The sequence below is a fragment of the Colletotrichum chrysophilum genome (assembly GCF_026319265.1).
Source record: "Colletotrichum chrysophilum strain AFK26 chromosome Unknown scaffold_156, whole genome shotgun sequence".
Taxonomy (NCBI): Eukaryota; Fungi; Ascomycota; class Sordariomycetes; order Glomerellales; family Glomerellaceae; genus Colletotrichum; species Colletotrichum chrysophilum.
Genome location: NW_026517443.1, coordinates 66,976 through 87,627, shown reverse-complemented (window position 1 = coordinate 87,627; position 20,652 = coordinate 66,976). Strand labels below are relative to the sequence as shown.

At 54.1% G+C, this 20,652-nt stretch overlaps 4 protein-coding genes across 4 annotated transcripts; 1 reads left to right on the top strand and 3 right to left on the bottom strand.

The window, feature by feature from the left end:
• Positions 1–597: 597 nt before the first annotated feature.
• Positions 598–2,745, top strand: COL26b_011929 (uncharacterized protein; the record flags this gene model as incomplete). The annotated part of the gene is made up of 14 exons (XM_053184582.1): positions 598–933; positions 992–1,018; positions 1,082–1,108; positions 1,161–1,176; positions 1,228–1,285; positions 1,338–1,376; positions 1,434–1,440; positions 1,490–1,607; positions 1,685–1,885; positions 1,938–1,951; positions 2,004–2,090; positions 2,143–2,216; positions 2,275–2,332; positions 2,416–2,745. 14 exons carry the CDS (start codon positions 598–600, stop codon positions 2,743–2,745), a joined length of 1,392 nt encoding a protein of 463 aa, XP_053031490.1.
• Positions 2,746–2,938: 193 nt separating this feature from the next.
• COL26b_011928 (uncharacterized protein) lies at positions 2,939–4,057 on the bottom strand (the record flags this gene model as incomplete). Its single annotated transcript, XM_053184581.1, has 2 exons — positions 2,939–3,019; positions 3,068–4,057. The coding sequence occupies 2 exons, from the start codon at positions 4,055–4,057 to the stop codon at positions 2,939–2,941; spliced, it is 1,071 nt and encodes a 356-aa protein (XP_053031489.1).
• A 6,744-nt stretch (positions 4,058–10,801) lies between these two features.
• Positions 10,802–13,844, bottom strand: COL26b_011927 (uncharacterized protein; the record flags this gene model as incomplete). The annotated part of the gene is made up of 5 exons (XM_053184580.1): positions 10,802–11,100; positions 11,151–12,567; positions 12,626–13,432; positions 13,529–13,587; positions 13,796–13,844. 5 exons carry the CDS (start codon positions 13,842–13,844, stop codon positions 10,802–10,804), a joined length of 2,631 nt encoding a protein of 876 aa, XP_053031488.1.
• Positions 13,845–16,836: 2,992 nt separating this feature from the next.
• On the bottom strand, positions 16,837–18,996 carry COL26b_011926 (uncharacterized protein; the record flags this gene model as incomplete). Its single annotated transcript, XM_053184579.1, has 4 exons — positions 16,837–16,998; positions 17,055–18,632; positions 18,767–18,899; positions 18,989–18,996. 4 exons carry the CDS (start codon positions 18,994–18,996, stop codon positions 16,837–16,839), a joined length of 1,881 nt encoding a protein of 626 aa, XP_053031487.1.
• Positions 18,997–20,652: the final 1,656 nt, after the last annotated feature.

Below are 20,652 nucleotides of genomic sequence, written 5' to 3'. Positions count from 1 at the left end.
ACGGAACTCAGTTCGGCTTTCATCTCTGCTAAACCAACCGGACCAAATTTACATGGTTTAACCAGCGACGCGGTGTCTTTATCCGAACGTCGTCGTTCAAGCCAGGGATTTCCCACCAATAAGCCCAAGCCCAGCGCTGCAGTGCGACTTGTCCAAGGATCTCCCCCGCACATCTCCAAGATTACCCCAGCCAACTTCCCCACGCCGATCTCCCACCGGCCTGGAGCGCCAGACCGCTTCGCGGCAAGATGGGAGAGGTGAACTCGTTGGTCGGGGGTCTTTTCCGACCCGCGCGGGGGGTTCAGAGGCTGGGCAAAAGCATATTTTCCGGCTTTAATTACGATTAAAGTGATCAACCCAGCGTGTTTGCACTGCGATGACTCCATTTTAACTTTTCCGTCTGATGAGGAGTTCACCCGAAAAGAAGTGGGAATGCCCTCCTGCTCCACTAAGAATGCGTCCTCCAGGGTTCGGCTGAAGCCTTTAAGATGGGGGGCGAGGACTGTCCTCAGTCGCTCGCTCTTTTTGGGATGTTTCGTTTGACCGGGAAAAACGGATAGTGTCGTTGCATCGCATCCCTGAGGTGCCTCGTAAATCATGCGTCTTTCACGATCATTCGCCCTGCTTGCAGCCGTCACTGGCGTGCTGTCGTACGCGGTGGAGCTGCCTGCCGGTGTTCCGAGATCTCTGCAAGAGTTCAGGGACGTCCACCCCTACACGCCCCCTTCGAATGGGTGTGGACGCAAGACTGTCGAGATCCGCGCTTCGAGGAACGACACGGATGACGTTTCTGAGGAGTTCCGCAAGGGACTTCAGGACGCTAATAACGGCGGTACATTGTACTTGCCGAAAGGGAAGACTTTTGTCATTGCGAAGGCTCTTGATTTGACTTTCCTGAACGACGTGCATGTTCGTCTCGAAGGAGAGATTAAGGTGCGCCACACAAGATCGCCTTCTGTCTAAGCTGCAAGTACTAACGCACTTGGCCCAGTTCACCAATGATGTCGCCTACTGGCAAGTACGTGGAAGAGAAATCTTGTATTATTCGGCATAGTTCCATGACGTTAACAACGAGCCGTAGGAAAATGCCTTCGAGCACCCGTTCCAAGTAAGCTCTTTCAGCATAGCAACTTGACGTGATTGAAGCTAACCAATGGCAGAAATCCATCATGTTCTGTATGCTATATTGCTCAAAACGCTTTGTCGCGTAACTAATTCCTCTTGCAGGGAAGTGGGGTGGAAAGGACATCAAGATCTATGGCGACGGTGTCATCAACGGACAAGGGTTCGCTGAGCATCCCTTCTATCAACAGCTTCTTGGCTGACACTTTCAATAGCCAACGCTGGTGGAATGAGTTCAACGCCGGTATTGGATCGTAAGTACCTAACAGTCTATTCGTCATACTATTCTTGAAATACTAACACGATTCTAGGATCCTGGTGAGGCGGTCTGTTCTTCGTACCCGGTCTCTCAACTGACCAACCCCAGAACCCTGACAACAAATACCTTCGGCCCATTCTCTTCTACGTGGAGAACACAACCAACCTAGAGGTTGAGGGTATTCACATGAAGGATTCGCCTTGCTGGACAAACTTCATCGTTGGATGTAAGTCATCATGATACCTTAGCCGCGACTAAGGTCATAGGACTTCATCGTATTCCCGAGACTGACTGCATCAATAGCCAGCAACATCCAGTACAAGGACGTCATCGCCACAGCGATCACGAACAACGGAAGCATTATCCCCAAAAACACGGATTTCTTCGACTCCCTCGACGTGCAGGACGTCCGCATTGAGCGTGTCTGGGTCAACATTGACGACGACTGTTTCTCCCCGAAGTCCAACAACACCAACCTCTACGTGAACACGATGTACTGCAATGGTGGGTTTGACTTCTGATGATCTATCATTCCTATAACTGACTTGGCTTCTAGGTACTCACGGTCAAGTAAGAATACGAGAAAGTCTGCGACAACACGTCGACTAACCCGTATTCTTAGTCAATCGGATCTCTCGGCCAGTACGCCGGCGAGATGTCATTCGTCAAGGACGTCCACATTGAAAACGTGTGGATGTTGAACGGAGACGTAAGATCTTCACCAATTCAGTCAATTACAATACCAACTCACACTTTCATAGTACTCAGGAGCTCGTATCAAGACCTGGGCCGGTCCTAACGTCGGCTACGGATACGTCGAGAACATCACATACAAGTAAGACTCCTCCTTTGTCACCTGCACCTCCACGAGGATTGCTAACCCAGTGATAAAGGAACTTCTGGTTGGCAAGAATGGACTACGGAATTATCCTCGACTCGTGTTATTTCAACGTGAGACAACCACGACTCAGAAATTCGTGGCTGCTTGGCAGCAGCAGGCCGCAAACGTCCGAGATCGCTAACATGGGGCCTAGATCAACGAGACCACCTGCGAGCAGTACCCTTCCGGCATGAACGTGTCCAACGTCTTGTTCGAGAACTTTACGGGCTACACGAGCGGCATCTACGGCAACGCGGTCGCGAAGCTGACCTGTTCGACGAACCCCGATGCCGTCTGCCACAACATCACGGTGAAGAACTTCAACGTCACGAGCCCCTGCGGCGGTGAGCCTGTTATCATCTGCGATGGCATCGACGGTGGCATTGACACGCCGTGCGTGAGTATCGATAGCGATGAGGCGAAGGCTGCGTTGGCGGCCAAGTGCCAGACGCCGCTTGCCCCCATCGACACTAAACCGTGGTAGACAGCGTGTTCATGCACAGTAGGACACCGCATCGTCACTTATCAAGAGAGGGAGATGGTATGAACAGCTATTATTAAGTATAGTATTAGAGTAAATATAAAGAGAAATGCAGTGTATGAAATCAGGACTCCTTCCCAATGCGAGCACATATACGTTCATTCTGAGGCGTGAAGACAACCGTCAACCTTCATGCCTAAGCTCCATTGCCTCCAGCAGGGATGGTGCCAGTACCAGATACGGTGTTCTGGAGAGGCTGGGACAGAACGACGTCGGACTGCAGAGGCTGAGAAAGGACCACGCCATCGGGCATGTCAGAAGTCACTGTGTTCGAAGGTCCATCTCCAGATGGAACGGGGTCTTCGGAGGGGGTAGACTCAGGAGTTGACTCAGGAGTAGGGTCAGCCGCAGGAGTGGGATCCTCAGCCGGAGTCGAGTCTCCAGTGGGTGTTGATTCATCAGTTGGAGTCGGGTCAGCGGCGGGTGTTCCGTCATCTGTGGGAGAAGGGTCGGCTGCGGGAGTGGACTCGTCGGTGGGAGTAGGGTCGGCGGCGGGTGTTCCGTCATCAGTAGGTGTAGGGGGGTCAACCGCAGGCGTGAAAGCCTCAGTGGCAGTAGGGTCGGCCACAGGAGCAGACTCATCGGTGGGTGTAGGGTCGTTGGCAGGGTCCTCGGTCGGATCGGGGGCAGGGATATCCTCTCCGGCAGCAGGGACAGGATCCGGCACGGAGCCATCGGTAGATGTGGCGACCGGGTCTTCAGCATTGACCAGATCAGGAATTCCAGTCCCAGTATCCGCCTGAACGGTCTGCGTGGGCGCGTCTGAGTTCACGACTGGCGGGAGATGGCTCTCTGAAGCTGGGTTGACGGTGGCGATGGCAAACCATTCAGTGCCGCCCTTCTCGGGGAGGAAACCCGCAGATGCGCTCTCTGCGTCGTAGTAGAGACCGTCCTCCTGGCGGTAGTAGACATGGGCAATGTTGATGTACTGCTTGTCGTTATCGGGGCCGGCTTTCCACACGGCGTAGACCACAGACTCGGGAGCCATGGTGCTGCCGTCGCGGTTCTTGCATGCGATCCAATCTTGCTGGATGTAGATGGGGCTGCAGACGACATCGAAGGCGGGTGCTCCAGACGGGACACCTTCGAAGCCCAAGAGGTTGAATTGAGAGCTGCATCCTCCGGGAGAGCATCCCCACTGGTAGTCGGTGGCCAGCCAGCCGTTGTCTTGCTGCTGGCGGCGGTTGATGACAGCGGCAGAAGCACCGACTGCGAAGGCGGAGGCCACGATGGCAATGCGGCTGCTGGCGACCATCCTGATGGAAGAGATTACTGGTGTTGTGGTGATTGTATTGGCTGCTTGAAGGCTGACCTGCTTGAGATCGATAACTTTCTCGGGGGCCCAGGGTGCTTTTATTGCGGGGGGCTTCGGTCAGTTTCTCGGGTGAGACAACGACGTTTGCGTTTGCGGTGAGACAGAAGTAGCGATTGTTCGCAAAGGAATCGCCTGTTGGAACGGTTTCTGTGTGATGAGTAAAAGAATGAGACTCGGACAAATGTGGTTCTCTCTTTCAATATATAAAAAAATTCCCCTCCCTGCGAATGCTGAAGCATCGTAAACATTGTGATAGTGCGCCACGACAGGCAGGAGATCGCCAGCTCGCCATGCAGATCTCCAGGACAAGCAAGCCAGAGAATGTCCGTACCCACACTAGACCCAATAAGATCACCAGCTAGCGATGTAAACGTTGTTCCCCCTCTCGGATCCGTCTGACAAACAACAGCTTTCCGGACTCGGTCACGAAATGCTGCCGCGTTTGGAAGGGTTGGCTGGGGATAGTCTCACTCCACAAAGACCCCGCCAACGCCAGGGCACGAGACCGGAGAGAGCCAGCACGGCAACGTCGCAGCCAAATTATTGGAAAGAACCGATCCAGAGCCAATCATGGCTGTCAGGCGTGGCAGTCTAAAAGGCTTAATTCAGGTAGCACCACGGCTTGTCCGCCCTACCGGGGTCGAGCCGGGTGCCCAATCTGTAAGACATTGAATCGAAGCAGTCATCCGGAGGGCTATTTTGGATGCCACGGGCCGTGGATAAGCTCAGCCCGTGGCTTGTCGGTTCACTCCGACTGGTCCGTTTCCTCTTCGGCCGCATCTCCTCTGGGCTTTCCGCCTTGGTGGGAGCTTCAAAGCAGCCAGCCGCTGCCATTCCTGCATGCAGACTTCCATGGGCGAATCCAGACGTTTGGCTTCCAGTGGTCTAGACCCAGGGGATCGAATTGGAAGCCTCTTTCCACTTAGACGCTCGTGGTCGCGGTTATCGCGATCACTATTCGAGATGGCTTCCATGAGATGGAAAATTTGAACGACTTGGCGTTGACCGCAAGCAGCATGTTCACATCCGACCCCTGATAATCCCCTTGTCAGCCAAACTGAGGTCGTATCCGACTGTCTGGTTATACAGCCGTTTTAGTCTCACTGAGACTCAGTAATTCCAGCGACGATTTTCTTACCACCCCCTCGTGCTGGTATTTCTCAATGTCGGCCTTCACGGACGCCTCTCCCGTCGTCCTCTCGCTTACCTGTCTTAGCACTTCAGCCGCACGCCAACCTCTAGCAGCGTTAGTTGTTAATACGGTTTGCCTATTTTGTAATGCTAGAGCAATTGCTGTGCGAAAACGGTAGGCGGCTCATTCACGCGTTGAATTTAAGTTACCCGGCGTCTTGCCGGTGCTGTCAACGTGCCGGTCAAGTCCGAGGGGTTGATTACGTGAGGCTTCATCGACTGCATTTGGATCAGTGAGGCCATCGGCGATCTTTCTGTTAGTCATTTTGCGCGGCGCATTACGCTAGGCCATGTATATGCCCTGGTTTCTAAACCAGAACATTGGTACATCGTTGGTATCGTGCTTTTCCTCTATCTAATGAAGGAGGCCCCTTTTCCGGCAACAAATATGATAGCCAAATCCCCTTGACTTAACAGGTAGCCATGCTGATCACTTTCATTCCCGTGGATGCTTCGACGAACTTGATCTCATGATAATATACCAATGTGAAATGCGGTGGCTCATGTTACTCGTGCTATTGATACAATTTGTCTTATAAGAGAAAGTCTCGAAATGTGGCCAGGATATTCACCACACTCAGTTGTCGCGAGATTGTCGAGAAACAATGCAGCCCGAAAATCGGTATAGTCAACGAGGGGGTCCTAAAGAACGTGTGATGCGATGTTTATTTAGTAGTCTCCGAGACCCGAGCCTCATCCACACCCGCCGCTATCCCGTGCTTATTCGAACAGGCTCTCACCTTCACTCGTATACATCGTCAATACATATGTCCGCTGCATGCCGCCCGTCGTGGCTGACTGGGCAGTTTTGCCAAGTTTGTCACCTCGTCAGAGCACGGTCCTGCTGCCAAGCGAAGTCCTTCATTGTCTTCTCCAGACCTGTCCAGGATATGGAAAGAAACCCTCTTAAATTAACGGGGACTTAATCCAAGGTAGCTCTGTGTTAGATACGTACAAATATTCAGTGGTATGGTGTTTCACAGCTGCGACGACAGACATCACGCGTAGGGAATAATCCCTGCTGCACTAACGATTCGAAAACTAACTGATCTCGGCCCGGATTTCTATGTCCGCGGTTTTGTCAAATTATGGAACTCTTCTGCGGTTCCCAAATGCATATTTCCACACAACATTCTCTGTTTTTTCCCATACCACGCTTGCGGCACTCTTTCTGAGTGGTCTCCCAGAGTCATGCCGCTGTTAAGACAAGGCCGCAGAAGACACAAACGTTACTGAAGGCTGTACTGTTACTTGGTGCTGGTGGGGATATTTTTGTAGCAATGTCAAAAAAACGTTGGTGTGTTTTCGAAACGAATCATCGGGCTGTTTTGCTTTTCGGTTTGCGTGCCGTGTGAGAACCAGTGACTCAATGACGTGCTTAAGTCTGTGTAAACTCAAAAGCTACAAACCTCGTCCTCATTTTTCATCACCCGCAGGCTGTGCTTGAAATATTCTCCCTTATTTTCGTTCTCCAAGGCTATGAACGCCTAATTTCCTCTCAAGCTGACGTATTCATACCATCTCAACAGTAACCCACGCCGCTATCACAAGCCACCCAAACTAGGTCGAGATTCAATTATAAAAGGGAGACGGCACCGAGAGGCTTTACATCTCAAACAAGACAATGAGCTGTCGTTGAATTTGAGATAAGACAATGCTTTGCCAACATCCCCTGAGTCGTTACCACCGCGATGCCCTCTCCACTAATCATCCAACATAAGGGTTTTACACAATGTTGACAGAATCATGACTTAACGCGTCCTTTCCTTCTATTACACGTCATCTCTATCTCATGTTTATTCACCTCTATTTCTCAAGCTTGCTACATCAACCAACGTCAACCATTTCAGTTCCAAACGTTCTCGCACTATAGGTATTCTTAACTTGAACGTGTACGAGAATGTATTCTTCACAGATACGATATTTCCGCTTGGTACCCAGCAATTGGAGATTCATCAAATATCGCGGCAAAGGTGTCCCCTTTATACCGGCCCGTAGACCCCGACCCAAATCTTGACACAAGCCTATTCCGGCCCTATTCCTTTCGCAGCCGAGATGTAATCGACTTCAGTATCCGACTCAGTCCCATCATAGACCTCGAGCTACAAAGCACATCTCTTCCCCCTTCGTATTTCCTATGTATAAATCGAACCACATCCCCCGCAAATCTGCTCTTCCAAGCCAACCGCAATATATCCATGGCAGGCCCTCTCTGGAAGCCAATGCAGTAGCAAGCAATCCTCGGGCTCAGCGAGCACGAGGCCACCCCGGACCTAATTCAAATGCCTAAGAGGCGATAACAAACGATTTGTTTCGTATCATTCTTCATCCTCCACCGCTTATTCCACCCTTCTGCACTCCAGCCCTGGCCCTCGTGTCTGTGACTGCGTACAAACCCCTCATGAAAGCATTGCAAAACGACGTAGGTAAGCAATATGGGACGCGTTTCCAGTAAAAGCGGCGGTTTATGGAGCGAAGCTAACATTATTCCGGCTGCCGAGTCATGGTGACAGGGACTTTACCCGCTTTTACATTTCACTCTGCTCTCTGATGATGCCGAACTATGGTCTGTGCAGACGACCGGCACCCATGGTCCATCTTTCTCAAGTACATAAAGACCACCCAAGCACTGCCAGAGTCTTCGAATTCAAGCCGAAATGTCATGGTCTCTTGGATTTGAGTGTGATGTACTGAAAGACGCTCAGGTGGCCAGACGCCGAGCCTGGTTCCAGCCCATCCTCCGCGACTCCATAAAGCACGTCTTGCCGTACACGCCTCGTTCTCGTCCATCATCGACAATCGCAGCTTATTTATCCCAAATCCTCTATCTTATTCTTCAGCCGAGTCAACGTGCACGCCACAGTTGAAAATGCTGGCTCTCCTGAGGCTTATGCATCTTCAGGCCAAGTGGAAATGTCAACAACATCGCACCTCAACGAAACGCATTCGTTGTTGCGGTTTACCTGCATTCTCCGTACAGATACTGCGCTTATATACCACCCTCGTTCACCTTCCATCACAGTGCCACAGAGCTTCCGATCTCAGACACGCAAACCATATAAAACCGTGCCTTTTCTGCCCGTTTCCTTGGATCTAACAATGTCTCGGTTGTCAAACAATCTACTACTTGATGGGCATGGTGCCACGGACATCATCCGTTTGGAAGTGTTCTTATCACCCTCAAGTTCAGAACCAGACCTCGTACCACGTCCAACGCCACAAAGACTCTATCTTCAGTGTCGTCCTTCACCATCCCGTACACTCCCGCTCTTATTCTCCCTCAATACGCAACTGTCCCCGCATCTATAGGTCACTCAGACGGTTCCTCAGATGGCAGCCAGAGCAACGGCAAAAGGCGTCAGACTCAGAAGCAGTCAGCCAGCTAAGTCACCGTCTCATCAGTTTACAGAATCGCATTGTTTGTCGTGCTTGCTCTAGGCCTCATCTGTCACAGCACCATCTAATATATACTCCCCAAGCCAGCCAAACCCCCGATCAACTAAGTCTTTCTTTCACCCTATTTTAAAAGGCAAACAAATATCTACCCACCGATCGAGAATCTCCAATTCAGTCCATTCTCTCTCATTGCAGAGGAGTGATTTATCCAGAGATTCGTCCGTTAAGACGCCCGCAGCCACATTACCCCCAGCTCCAGGCCCGCACAGCATCATGTCTTTAACCCCCAAATCTCATTCTCCATCCTCCCTCACCATCCGTCATAAGCTCGTTATTATCCGCTCCTCTTCAACATCAAATCTTACTCTGCGCTTCTCTTCATCATTACCGACCCCACGAACTCGGGACCAACAACACCCGCATGTACAGAGTCTCGAGGCATTCAATGGTGATCAGAAGCCAGTGCAGAAAATAGCATCATAAGCAACTTAACGCCCCAATTTCTCTTTTTATATGCCCCTGAAATCGCCATCCCCAGCATCGACCCCTCGTCATCCCCGAGCAACCTCACCCTCCAACATCCAAGACCCCAGACCGGCGGTCGAGTGCCCCAAACAACACATCATACCCCACCGCGATCTCCATATATACCCAAACCCGCAATCCCGAAGATTTGTCGCAACAGACAATGAACTTTCCGCCTTGCTCTGTGTGCGCGGCCCGTCGCCGGGGCTGTAGGACACGAATGAGACTTCGACACTTGCCTCAAATGCTCGGCTGAACCCATGAACTTCCCAAGTTTCCAACCTCTCGACAATGGCCTTCTCGCCGTCCCTCGTCCTCCCCGCTGTATTCTTGTTAATTCTTCCGAGGAGCCTGACTTTGGCTCATTTCCTCATGAGAACCTGACCTACTTTTGTGATATTTCCTCCGGGACGACCTCATTAGCATCACCTGTGTCTTCCTGGCGCCGCCAGCCCCCCATTGGCGCCTGCTCTGCGCATTCGTTGCCCAAGCTTGTCGCGTCTGGAATATCCGCATGTCCGCTGCCCCATCAGTCACGCCTCATCCAATCGCGGTTAGTAACGAAGGCTGAGAGAACCGCAAGGATGATCCAGCTGTCTCATCACAAGTGACTGATCATTCACAGCATTCCTTATAGCAACTCATCAACATACATCACACATCACGCAAGACCTCACATCCAATGCACTTGAAGGGGGCAAAACTCATTGAACTTTCTCCTGACCACCAAAGCATTGCGACATGGGGCCACTTGACCCAGCAGCATACTTGGAACTGTTTGCGCGCCGTCCGTTTCCTCCGCTGCAGGACTCTTCTCGTCTTTTCCTCGCGTGCCCCTACACTCTCCTTTCTAGCCCATTTCGTGAGGCATCTTGTTGTGTGTTCAACCCCAACCACCGCGCGAGTACCTTTTCAATGAAAGATATCCCGACTCAATTGCAAACAGGTTATGGCCTAGAGCGTATGCGCCTCTTGCGAGGAACAAGTACTCCCCCTTCCCACGGTAAACCCCAATCACTTGACAGGGCTCTCTCTCCCGAGGAAGGACGCGGCCGACTCCGAATTGTGTGTTGACGTCGTTCGTTTCCCCGTCTCTCATTGCTCTCGTTTCCCCGTCGGAAAATGAAAATAACAAACTCCCGGTTCCGTCTGAGGGAAACTCCTTCTACATGACTTTTAGGTCGCCAGCGCGATTCTATGCGAGGCGTACATGACAATGAGGACTCCCGCCTCCTCTCTAATCCAGCCATCCGTTGCGAAAATCAAAGTCCAGAAGATACAGCCAAGGGGTAAGGGGTGATGTGTAGTGTCAATTGGTGAAGTGTGCTGGCAAGGGGTATTGGTTGGTGAAATTAGTCTTTGGGGAATGTGTAAGGTGTCTATATACACGTGAGTGGTCTCCGTGTTCGATGCTGTGTAGTGACAAGATGAGGGCTGTGCTGTCTCCTAGTTTGACGCAGATCCGGGCTTCGACGAGTGGAAACCGGCTGCTCCAGGGTACGCGCTGAGCTCGGGGAATGGGTGTGGATAATCAAACAGGTAAGAAGTTGTAATTGGATATCGAGGGTCAGCTCAGGTCTGGGCCATGACGCTGGAAGAGCCGCCAAGCTGGCGCTTGACCTGTTCCCTAGCCCAGCGCGCGGTCTCAATGGTCCTAGCCTGGAACTCGCGGTTCGTCTTGGTCTCCTTGATCAGGGCGGTAAGCCAGTCCTGGCGGAAGATCTCGACGAGCTCCCCGTTAGGGTAGGCCTCGGCGAGGTCACCAATGACACCCATTGCTGCCCTCATGAGAGCTTCGCTGCGGTTCATGTCGCTAGCAATCTGGTTGAGAAGCTGGAAGATCGAAGGAACGTAGGGCTGGAGAACGGTGGCTGGGATTTGTTAGCAGTGTACATCATTAGGCGTTGGGATAGTAACTTACTCTTGTTGCTGGCTCTCATGGCACCAATAATGCCACCCCAGGCGTCCATGATTCCCTCGCGCAGAGAAATGACGTAGTCGTACATCTCGTAGGGGCCCTCAGGACCAGCGTTGACAGTCGCGGCCTGTTGCAAAACCCCAGCAATGACGGACAGGTATGTCTCAAAGTGTCCGCCAATGGCACCGGCAATATCGCCAAAGCACTGCAGGATCGCAGGCTTGAACTGGTTGCTGAGACTGGGGCTCTTCAGGTTGTTCAGCAGGTGGTTCATGAAGTTGTCGCAGTACGGCTGGCTCTGCTCGCCCAAGCTACGGGTGAGATCGCTGACGAGTCCGATAGCCATGGCGCACAAGCTGGGCTCCTCCTGGTTGCCAAGAGCGTTGTAGAGGAAGGGCGTGAAGGCCTGCATGTACTTGTTGAAGTCCTCCTCCATGGCGTTGGCGAGCGCGCTGATGGTGGCGAAGACGGCGTCGGGAACGCTGGACTTGCCGCCGATGGTCTGGAGGATGGAGAGCAGGGTCTGCATGATGCGATCACCCTGAGGAATGATCTCCTTCTCCAACCTGGTGATGATGGCCTGCAGAACCGTGCACAAGCTGGTCTGCATCTCCTCAAGCATGATCTTATCCTCGACGCTAACGACCTGGCTCTGCATGGGGACGGTGCCCTCGAGACGCTCGATGATGACGCCGGACAGCGAAGCAATGGGCTGCATGCTCTCGGAGGCGGCGTTCTGGACAAAGACGTTGAGGACCTCGTAGGCGGCGGTGCGGACGTACGAGTCGCAGTCGGGGCGGGCGGTCAGACCAAGCAGGTTGGTGACGCTCTGGTTGAAGTGGGGGGTGAGAGGGTTCTGGACGGCACCGAAGTCGCCAGAGAAGCGCTCCGCCAGGTTCATCAGAGCCCAGCAGCAGGAAGATGCTATCTTCGCGTTGCTCATGAGGCCGTTGAACAGAGAGCGGATAAGGGGGTCGAGGTGCTGGTTGGGGTCGATGCTCTCCGACACGCTCTCGGTGATGCGGCCGAGGGCGTAGGCGGTAGAGTCCTTGACATGGAGGGAGCTGTCGTCCATCATGCCGATGAGGATAGGAAGAGCCTGCTTAACGATGGGGTCGAGGACCTTCTCGTCGGGGCCGTCCATAATGGCGCCGAAAGCAGAAACGGCGGCATCACGGTGGTGCCAATCCTCAGCACGCAAGTTGCCCTCGACGAATTGAAGGACGGGGGTGATGATGGCGGCACCGATAGCCTGGGAGTAGAGCGCGAGACACTGATAGGCGGCACGGGCCAAGTTGTACTCGTCATCGGCGGCATCCTCGTCCTGCTTGGTCAGAAGCATAAGGAGGACGGGAACAACCTCGTTAGCAGCTACGCGGGCGAAGTTGTAGAAGGGTCGCATCTGGTCGGCGCTCTCGACCTAAAGAGGCAATCGTGAGTGTGGGTCATTCCAAAGCAAAAATTCGGTTCAGCCTTACCTGGGCATTGTCATCCTCGATCTGGATCTCCTCCTCGCACACAGTGCTCCAGAACTCCACGGCCAACTTAGCGACGTCCTCGTCTGAAGACTTCATGCCCAGAATGGTGAGGCCGAACAGCGCCTTCTCCATGTAGAAGCGCATGTTGTCGTAGTAGAGACCCATGATACGGTTGAGGCAACCAAAGGCGCCCTGCTGTATTCTGGAGTCATCGGCCTGGGTGGCCTCGCAGACGACCTGCATGATGTAGTTGCGCTCGCCCTCGTGCTTGAAGTTGTTGCCGACAAACTCAAGCGAGTCGCCGAGAGCCGTGATGGCGGCCAGGCGGACCTCGAGGCTCGTCTCCTCCTTGCGGGCACCCTGGACAACGGCGGTCAAGATGGCGTTGGAGTGGGCAATCAGGGCGGTGCGCAGATCGGCATCTTGGCTTTCGCAAATGTAACCGATTGTGGTGAGGGAGGCTTGCTTCTGGTGCTCGGCGCCCTCGCTGACGTTCTTAACCAGAATGCTCATCAGGTCCTGCCACTGGTTCCTGGGGAGCTCGAGGCCGGCGATGGAGGAGATGACCTGGGCGGCGGCCTGGCCAGCCTGGCTGTTGGAAGAGGCCAGTGTTTGCAGGGTCAAATTCTTGACCTGCGTCTTCGTCTCGTCGTCTGTCTGCTGGAGCCATTTTGTCTGGAGTTCTTGATGGCGGTTGAAATCACGGGCGGTGAAGGCGTTCTTGAGGGCGAGACCGGCGGCAGCACGGATGGAACCATCCGCGCTCTCGTTTGCAAGCTCTTGAACGAGGGTTGCGAGGTATAGGGGCTGTTGGGAAGACGAGCGAGGTTAGCAAAAACTTGATCGAAGCGGTGGGGGGCAAAGGGGAGGGACTCGGGGACCCGAAAGTGGGCGGGCACGTACGAAGTTGTTCTCGGCGGCTGATGTGAGTTGCTGCTCGGCAGCGTTGCGCAAGTTCGCGTCTGGTCATGAAGTGTCAGCCTCGTCATCGTCTATAGGTCGTTCGTGATGCGCGTTGGGGGTGAGGAGCCAAGAGAAGGGCAGGATCTGTCTCATCGCCGTAGCGACCAGGGTGGGTTCGATGGATGGCAACGGCGACGAGGCAACTCGGGGGGCAAAGACAGAAGTGCAGCGACGTAGGAGAAGGGACAGCGAGGATGTAAAACTTACCAGGCGACAGCGAATTGGCCAAAACCTGGTTGATCTCTGAGCTCGACATGATTGCGGCTCAATGTGGTGTGTAGCAGGAAGTGAAAGGCCGAGCCAGTGCCAGTGTTGAGAGGTAGCAGGTCAGGTTCGGAGGGGGGGCTCGTTGACAGGTTGCACGTGTCAGGAGGTGGGAGAGGAAGTGTTCAAGGCACCGCACCTCAGGGTCAGCAGCAGCACGGGAGACGCGGGGATGGTTTGTTTTTTTGCGGTCTGGGAGCCGGCAGCAGCCTAGGCGAGAGGAAGGTTCAGAGTTCGCGCGGCAAGGCGGGCGCAGAAAGGTACGGACGGTCCGGGGGTGGGCGGCGGTACTCTGTTTGGTTGTAGAGAGGCGAGAGAGCGGCAGAGAAAGGAGAAGAGGAAGAAGAGACCGAACAACGGCGCGGAGAGAGTGAGAGTGTGAGAGACTTTGTTGTGGTGAGTGAGAGATAGCGAGAGGGAGAGAATTTCGCTGCTCTGTGGTATCCGTATTAAAATAACGAGTCTTGTGGAAAAGTGACTTTCGGGGACACGACGGAGGATGGATGATGGCTTTTTTTTGGCAAAGGAATTAGATGCGTACCGGTTAAAGGAAAAAATAAGTTGGTCGCAACAACAACACAACAGACGAGAGGGGAAAGTTGTGAGCAAAGTCAGGTTTTTTTCTTGGGTCTCTCTCTCTTTTTGGACGAAAAGCAGCAGGAAGGAGGAGAAAAAAAACAATAGGGAGCGGGACCTCTGGGCAGGCGAGGTTGTTGACGATCAGAGGACGGGGGAGGGGAGCTGGGTTGCCTTTCAGCGTGACTGGTTCGTTCCTCCTCCTTTTGCTGGGCTTTCAGCAGGTGCTCTGCTGTGTCTGCGGGAGAGACAGCAGCAGCGCGGCAGGAGGGGCAGCGGGGGATCGATCAGTGCAATGTAGCGGCGGATGGCATGCAGGCAAGTTTCTTAGCAGACTGGACATCCCAGATAGGTACCTAATTGCCTGCCTGCCTGGTAAGAATGGAAGGTATCGCTGCTTCTCCAGGCGGCAGCAGGTGCACGACAAGGCAGGGAAGGAAGGTGCCGTACCGTCCCGGGTAGCGGTTTCTTTCTTTGGCACCAGAGGACGGGAGTCCAGTCCAGTCCCAGTCCAGTCGCTAAGGTAATTACCTTGCCCTCTGGGTACGGGCAATGAAAGGCCCAGGTCACGTATTCTGGCCCAACCAACCGGCCTATGCAATACAGTGCGTCCTTTGGCTGGCTGGATGTAGCCGGGAGCCGCTGCTCGCTGGGTAAGGTACTTCAGGCTTAGGTCGAAAAAGTGGGCGGCACGAGATGGCGTTAAATGAGTGTGGGGAAGGAGAAGAGCTTCTGATGCAAAAAACCGAGGAGGGGTTGTTTCTCTCTGCTTCTAGCCTGCACTCCTTTTTGATGCGACCAACTCCTACACTCTGCAAAAGGCTGCCCGACGACTGGACCTGATACCTACTCCGAGGGCAGGCAGGAAGAAAATGGGAGCTCAGTCACTTGAGTCTCATTTTCTTTCCCATCCCAAGTCATGTCTATACCATGAGTGTCCATCAAAAAGGCGCTGACGACAGTCGCAACGCAGAAAAAAACAAAACAAACTGGATGCGGGACATTTGTTTTTTCCTTTCCTATTGCGGCCATCTCTCGGGCACAGTGCACAAAAGAGAAAAAGCTCAGACCAAGCGCTACGTACCCGTCCTCTCTGCCTGAGAGAAAAAAGACACCGATTCCCCGCTACGTCTCCATCATCCACAACCTCTCTCGCCACCTGTCCTCTGCAGCGCCCTCCTGTACCTCACGATGCACCTCTAAGCCGGATCAAGTGTCAAGCCCCCCACCGCATCCCATCTCACCAACCAAACAGTGAGGCTAAACCCCCCCAACAGGTACGACCAGAACCCCACACCTGCGAAAGGGGAGGAGGAGGGGTTCCAGAACTGCTAGAGTCAACCAAGCCTCACTCAATCACGCACTGAGTCTTCGTTCACTCTCATCCACTGGACAGTATCTCCCAATTATGCCGTCCAGGGCTGCATCTGCATGTCCTTGGTTGCCGGGGCCGCCGCTGCGCGGTTGCTCATCTCGTGCAGGATGCAGAAAAAGCCAAAAGGAAGATACGGTGTGTGGTGTGTGACTGACTGACTGTGTGAGAAAGTGTGTGTGTGGGTGGTCCGAAACAATCTGCTGCTGCGGAGGAGGAACAAAAGAGAGCAGCCAGACGGCAGCAAACCAAGCCTGCAGGTCAAGTGACAAGAAACCAACATCTTAAACAAAAATATTGCCCCTCGTTTCGTACGCAGTCTCGGTTTGGCGGGGGGTTGCCAGAAAAGCAGTCATCTCAAAGGCCAACCAATCCATTCCCCCTCCTTTTCCAGGACACATACGCACAGCAGAAACTGTGACGTCCGGGAAAGGGGACAAGAAAGCAAGATAAGCTAAACAAGATTGAGACGAGCCGCCTGCCGCTGCCTGACCTTGCCCTGTCCGTGGTCAATGTCATTGCCGATTTTTGCTCACCCTACCCAGAGAGCAATGCGTAAGGCTACCCGCCCGCGTTTCCTTGCTGCCGCCGGTTTTGTGGTTGGGTGACAGCCCATCCGAGCCCCCGAGTCAGACGTCATCCTGCTCATCAGGTTTCCAGGCAGCCGGATCCGAGCGTGGCCCTTTTTCGTTTCCCGCTGGCAATTAGGAAATACGATCTTGGCCCGGGCCACCACCTCTCATTCACCCCTATCATTATTATTGCCCTTTACCGTCTGCATAAGGTTGACATTATGTGAAGCACTGATCCAGATGACTCATGCCCAATTCAAATGCTTTTCATTCGTTCGTTGGAATCAAACAAAACAACCCTTTCATACAAGTAAAAAATCGGCCATCAAGTCCAAAGTGAGGGCTTACATGGCCATGCGAGCAGCATCATCCTCCATGTCCCATTTTTGATGTCACCGAAAATGCATCTCCACCAAAACTTTTGCCTCGTCCATATGCCTCACCAACTGGATGATACCACCCCCTTACATGCCGTTCGCCTTCTCCTCCAGAGCCGCAACGATGTTCGGCGTCTGCCCGTTGGTACCGTTCGTACCATTCGTAGGCTCGAGGTCCAGCTCTTGGCTCAGAGATCTCGTCGGGATGGGCTTGGCCAGGATAGGGCTACCGGGGCGGCTGCCAACAAACTGCAAAGGTCTTTGTTAGCACGGGACTCAATATCTTTTCATACGATGGCACTCACGTTGCTGGCGGCACTCAGGAGGGCAATCAGAGAACTCTGGACCACATCCTCGTGAATACCAATACCCCAGTACTTCTGCTTGGTGCCCGTGGCGGTGCACTCGATGTACGTAGCAGCCTTGACATCGCGACCGGCACCAATAGCGTGCTCCTTGTAATCCTCGACGTCCAGGTTGATGCCGACGCTCTTCAGGGCGTTCGCCAAACTGGAGATGGGACCATTGCCGCGTCCGCGCAGCTGGTACTCCTTTCCGTCGATCGAAACCACGCCCTCGAATACTCTCTTCAGGTTCTTGGTGTCTTGCGTCTTGCCGGGCGCAGGCGGCGCGGGGCTCTGCGAACGATCGGGGGTAATGCTGTAGTCCACGATGGTGAATCTTGGGTTCTCGCGGAGGTAGTACGTCTGCTCAAACAAGTCCGTAATCTCTTCTGACAACAGTTCCCGGCCAAGGGAATCTGTCTTATCCTGCACGACCTTGGAGAACGCAACCTGCAGCCCACGGGGCAGGTCAAGCTGCAGCTTGCGCAGAATAATCCATGCCGCGCCACCCTTGCCGCTCTGGGAGTTGACACGGATGATGGCCTCGTACGTGCGTCCAATATCGGCAGGGTCGAGGGGGAGATAAGGAATCTGCCAGCGGTCCTCGTTCTTTGCGCCCTCCTTCTCGCGCATCTGGAAACCCTTCTTGATGGCGTCCTGGTGAGATCCTGAGAAGGCGCAGACAACCAGGGATCCGCCATACGGCGCGCGGGGGTGCACTGGAATCTTATTGCAAGTTTCAACCATATCGATTACGCGGTTGATATCAGACAGGTCCACGTTTGGCCAAATGCCTTGGGTGTAAAGGTTCAGAGCAAGAGTGACAAGGTCGACGTTACCAGTACGCTCACCATTGCCAAACAAACATCCCTCGACTCTGTCGGCGCCGGCCATCACGGCTAATTCAGCTGCCGCTACACTTGTGCCGCGATCGTTGTGGGGATGCAAAGATACTGCGATCTTCTCGCGCTCAGTGACGTTGCGACAGAAGTACTCGATCTGGTCAGCGTAGATATTAGGCGTAGCCATCTCGACGGTGGCGGGCAGGTTGAAAATGATGGGAACCTCGGCAGACGGCTCCCACGCCGCCTTGACGGCCTCGCAGATGCGGACGACAAACTCGGGCGAGGTGTCGGAGAAGGTCTCGGGGGAGAACTCGAACTGCCAGTTCGTGCCGGCCTGGGCGGGGTCGTCCTTGGTGAGGGAGCGGACGAGCTTGGCGCAGCGGACGGCGAGCTCGACGCTCTCGTCCTCGGAGAAGCCGAAGATGACGCGGCGGAAGCACTCGCTCGTGGCGAGGTAGATGTGGACGATGGCGTTCTTGGCGCCCTTGAGGGACTCGACCGTCCTCTTGATGAGGTCCTCGCGGCAGGGGGAGAGGACCTGGAGGTATACGTCGTCGGGGACGGCGCCGGGGGTCTCGATCAGGCGGCGGGTGAAGTCAAAGTCGGTCTGTGAGGCGGAGGGGAAGGAGACCTCGATCTCCTTGTAGCCGAGCTCGCACAGCATCTTGAAGTAGCGCCACTTCTCGTCGCCGTTCTGTGTTTCGAGACAACAACCGTTAGCGCTGGTGGTACTTTCGACTACTGACACTGGCCGAGACCACGGATTGTTTGGACTTCGTCGTGTGAATCAATTGGAGGGGAGAGGGAGTGACATGCCATTGGGTCGACCAAGCTCTGGTTGCCATCACGCAGATCCGTCGACAGCCATCGCGGGGCTTTTGTGATGGTCTTGTCGGGCCATTGGCGGTCCTTGAGCTTGAGGGGAGGGAAGGGCTTGTATTTCGTCGACGGATCCTTGAGCCTGCACGCGAGGAGCAGATTGTCAGCGTCTCAGGTTTCGAAGAGCGTCATGTTGTGTGATTTTGGGGGTTCGTCCATTGAGTCACCTACATCGGCATCTTGGGCTGGGTGCGGGGCAGATTTCGCGGGGGAGGTGTAAGTAAGGACGGATCGGTTCCGTGTGCTGGGAGAGAAGAGAGAGTGTCCTGCTAGAATTGGAGGCTCTCAAGCAGGAGAAAGGGTATTTGTAGCAAAGTCGTGAACAGAGAGAAAGATCGCAGTCATAAAAGGGGAGAAAGGAGAGGGAAAGATTGAGTCACAAGGTTCGCGGTCGCAAAGAGTCGGGCTACGAAGACGGAGGAGCACCTACCTGCTGCTCAATGACAGGCAGCCCGCCCTTGGATTTTTTTTTTCCCCCCTCCACCACCAAAAACGGCTGCGCAGTACGTACACTGCCGACCCAAGTTCCTTACAATTTACTTGTCACTGAATATTCGGTTCGCCCCTACTGATACCTAACCCGCGCTACTCGCTGCAAGCTTGCATCTCTGAAGGCAATAAAACGGAATCCCGCAGCAACGGTCCCGGTTTATTCGAGCACTTCCAATGGCTCCGGGCTGCATTGTATGCCGGCCGGGGGAAACGATCAAACGATACACGCAGCTAGACGCTGGACGGGACGGCAGGACGGGTGATTAGTGTGTGTATTCCTCCCCCGCGATCGCTCCCGTCAAGTCGTACGCAGGGCGCAAGGGCGCATTGGCATCGGATTGGACCTCTGTTCGATTCGAAAATTTTCAACTTTTCTCTGCTTCTCCAAATCAATGTCATTGGAGTGGGGCCCAGTTCCGAGTCCCCGCGTCCTGTAGGTCCGACATACGGCCATTCTGATTGGTCTAAATTGAAGCATTGGCCGGCTACGGATGGCGGGGTTGCACCAGTCCGCAATTGCACCACACCAACAACCCCGTCTCTCTCTCGCCTTGCTTTTTCCTGTGAAGACGGCCTGCACGACGGCGCAACTGACGGGGTCTTCCCTTCAGTCCTCAAACCGCCATTCATCGACCTCATTGCTGCCCGTCCCCCCAAAAGCCAATGACGCGAGACAACAGTTAATTGGTCGACTTTGCCTCAGCTTCACCTCGACCGTTGCCGGCTGACTTCCCCGTCTGATGTAGCCGTCCAGAGCTGCATATCCCAAACTGACTCGACCGCCTTGCGTTGGCCCGAGAACATTGCAAACAGCTTAGTCACATGAACTCCGTTCGCAGTCCACTCCCAGCAAATGAAGCCATTCTCATCGTCAACGTCGACAATGGAGCACGCCCGTGGACCAGACGTCTTCCAATATGCCGACAATACCCGTCCGCTGGGCGTCCGAACATCGGCTCGTGGGCCCGTCGAACTTTTCCGGTATCAACTCCCCCACGGCCGACTTATCAGCAGCCCGGAACCGTCGGCGGTGGACACCGCCATCCCTGCTCCAAGCCCCGATGACCGGCCGGATAGCTTCGCTACGTCGTGGGGCCTCTGTTGCGGACGACAGACGTCAGTTATCAGCGATCAGTGTGACCCCAAGCCACGCTGCTTCACCGCGGGTTTCCCCACGATGGATGATACTTGGAGGCTGATCAGCATGCTCCATGTCGTTTCTTCTTCCAATCGCAAAGGGCGTATTTGAACCGCTCATGTCGAGCCCTTGCATGTCTACCCCAAGGAGGAGAGCCTTGAGCGTGACTCCCGTCGATTGCCGTCTCGTGGAGCTCAATTTTGAC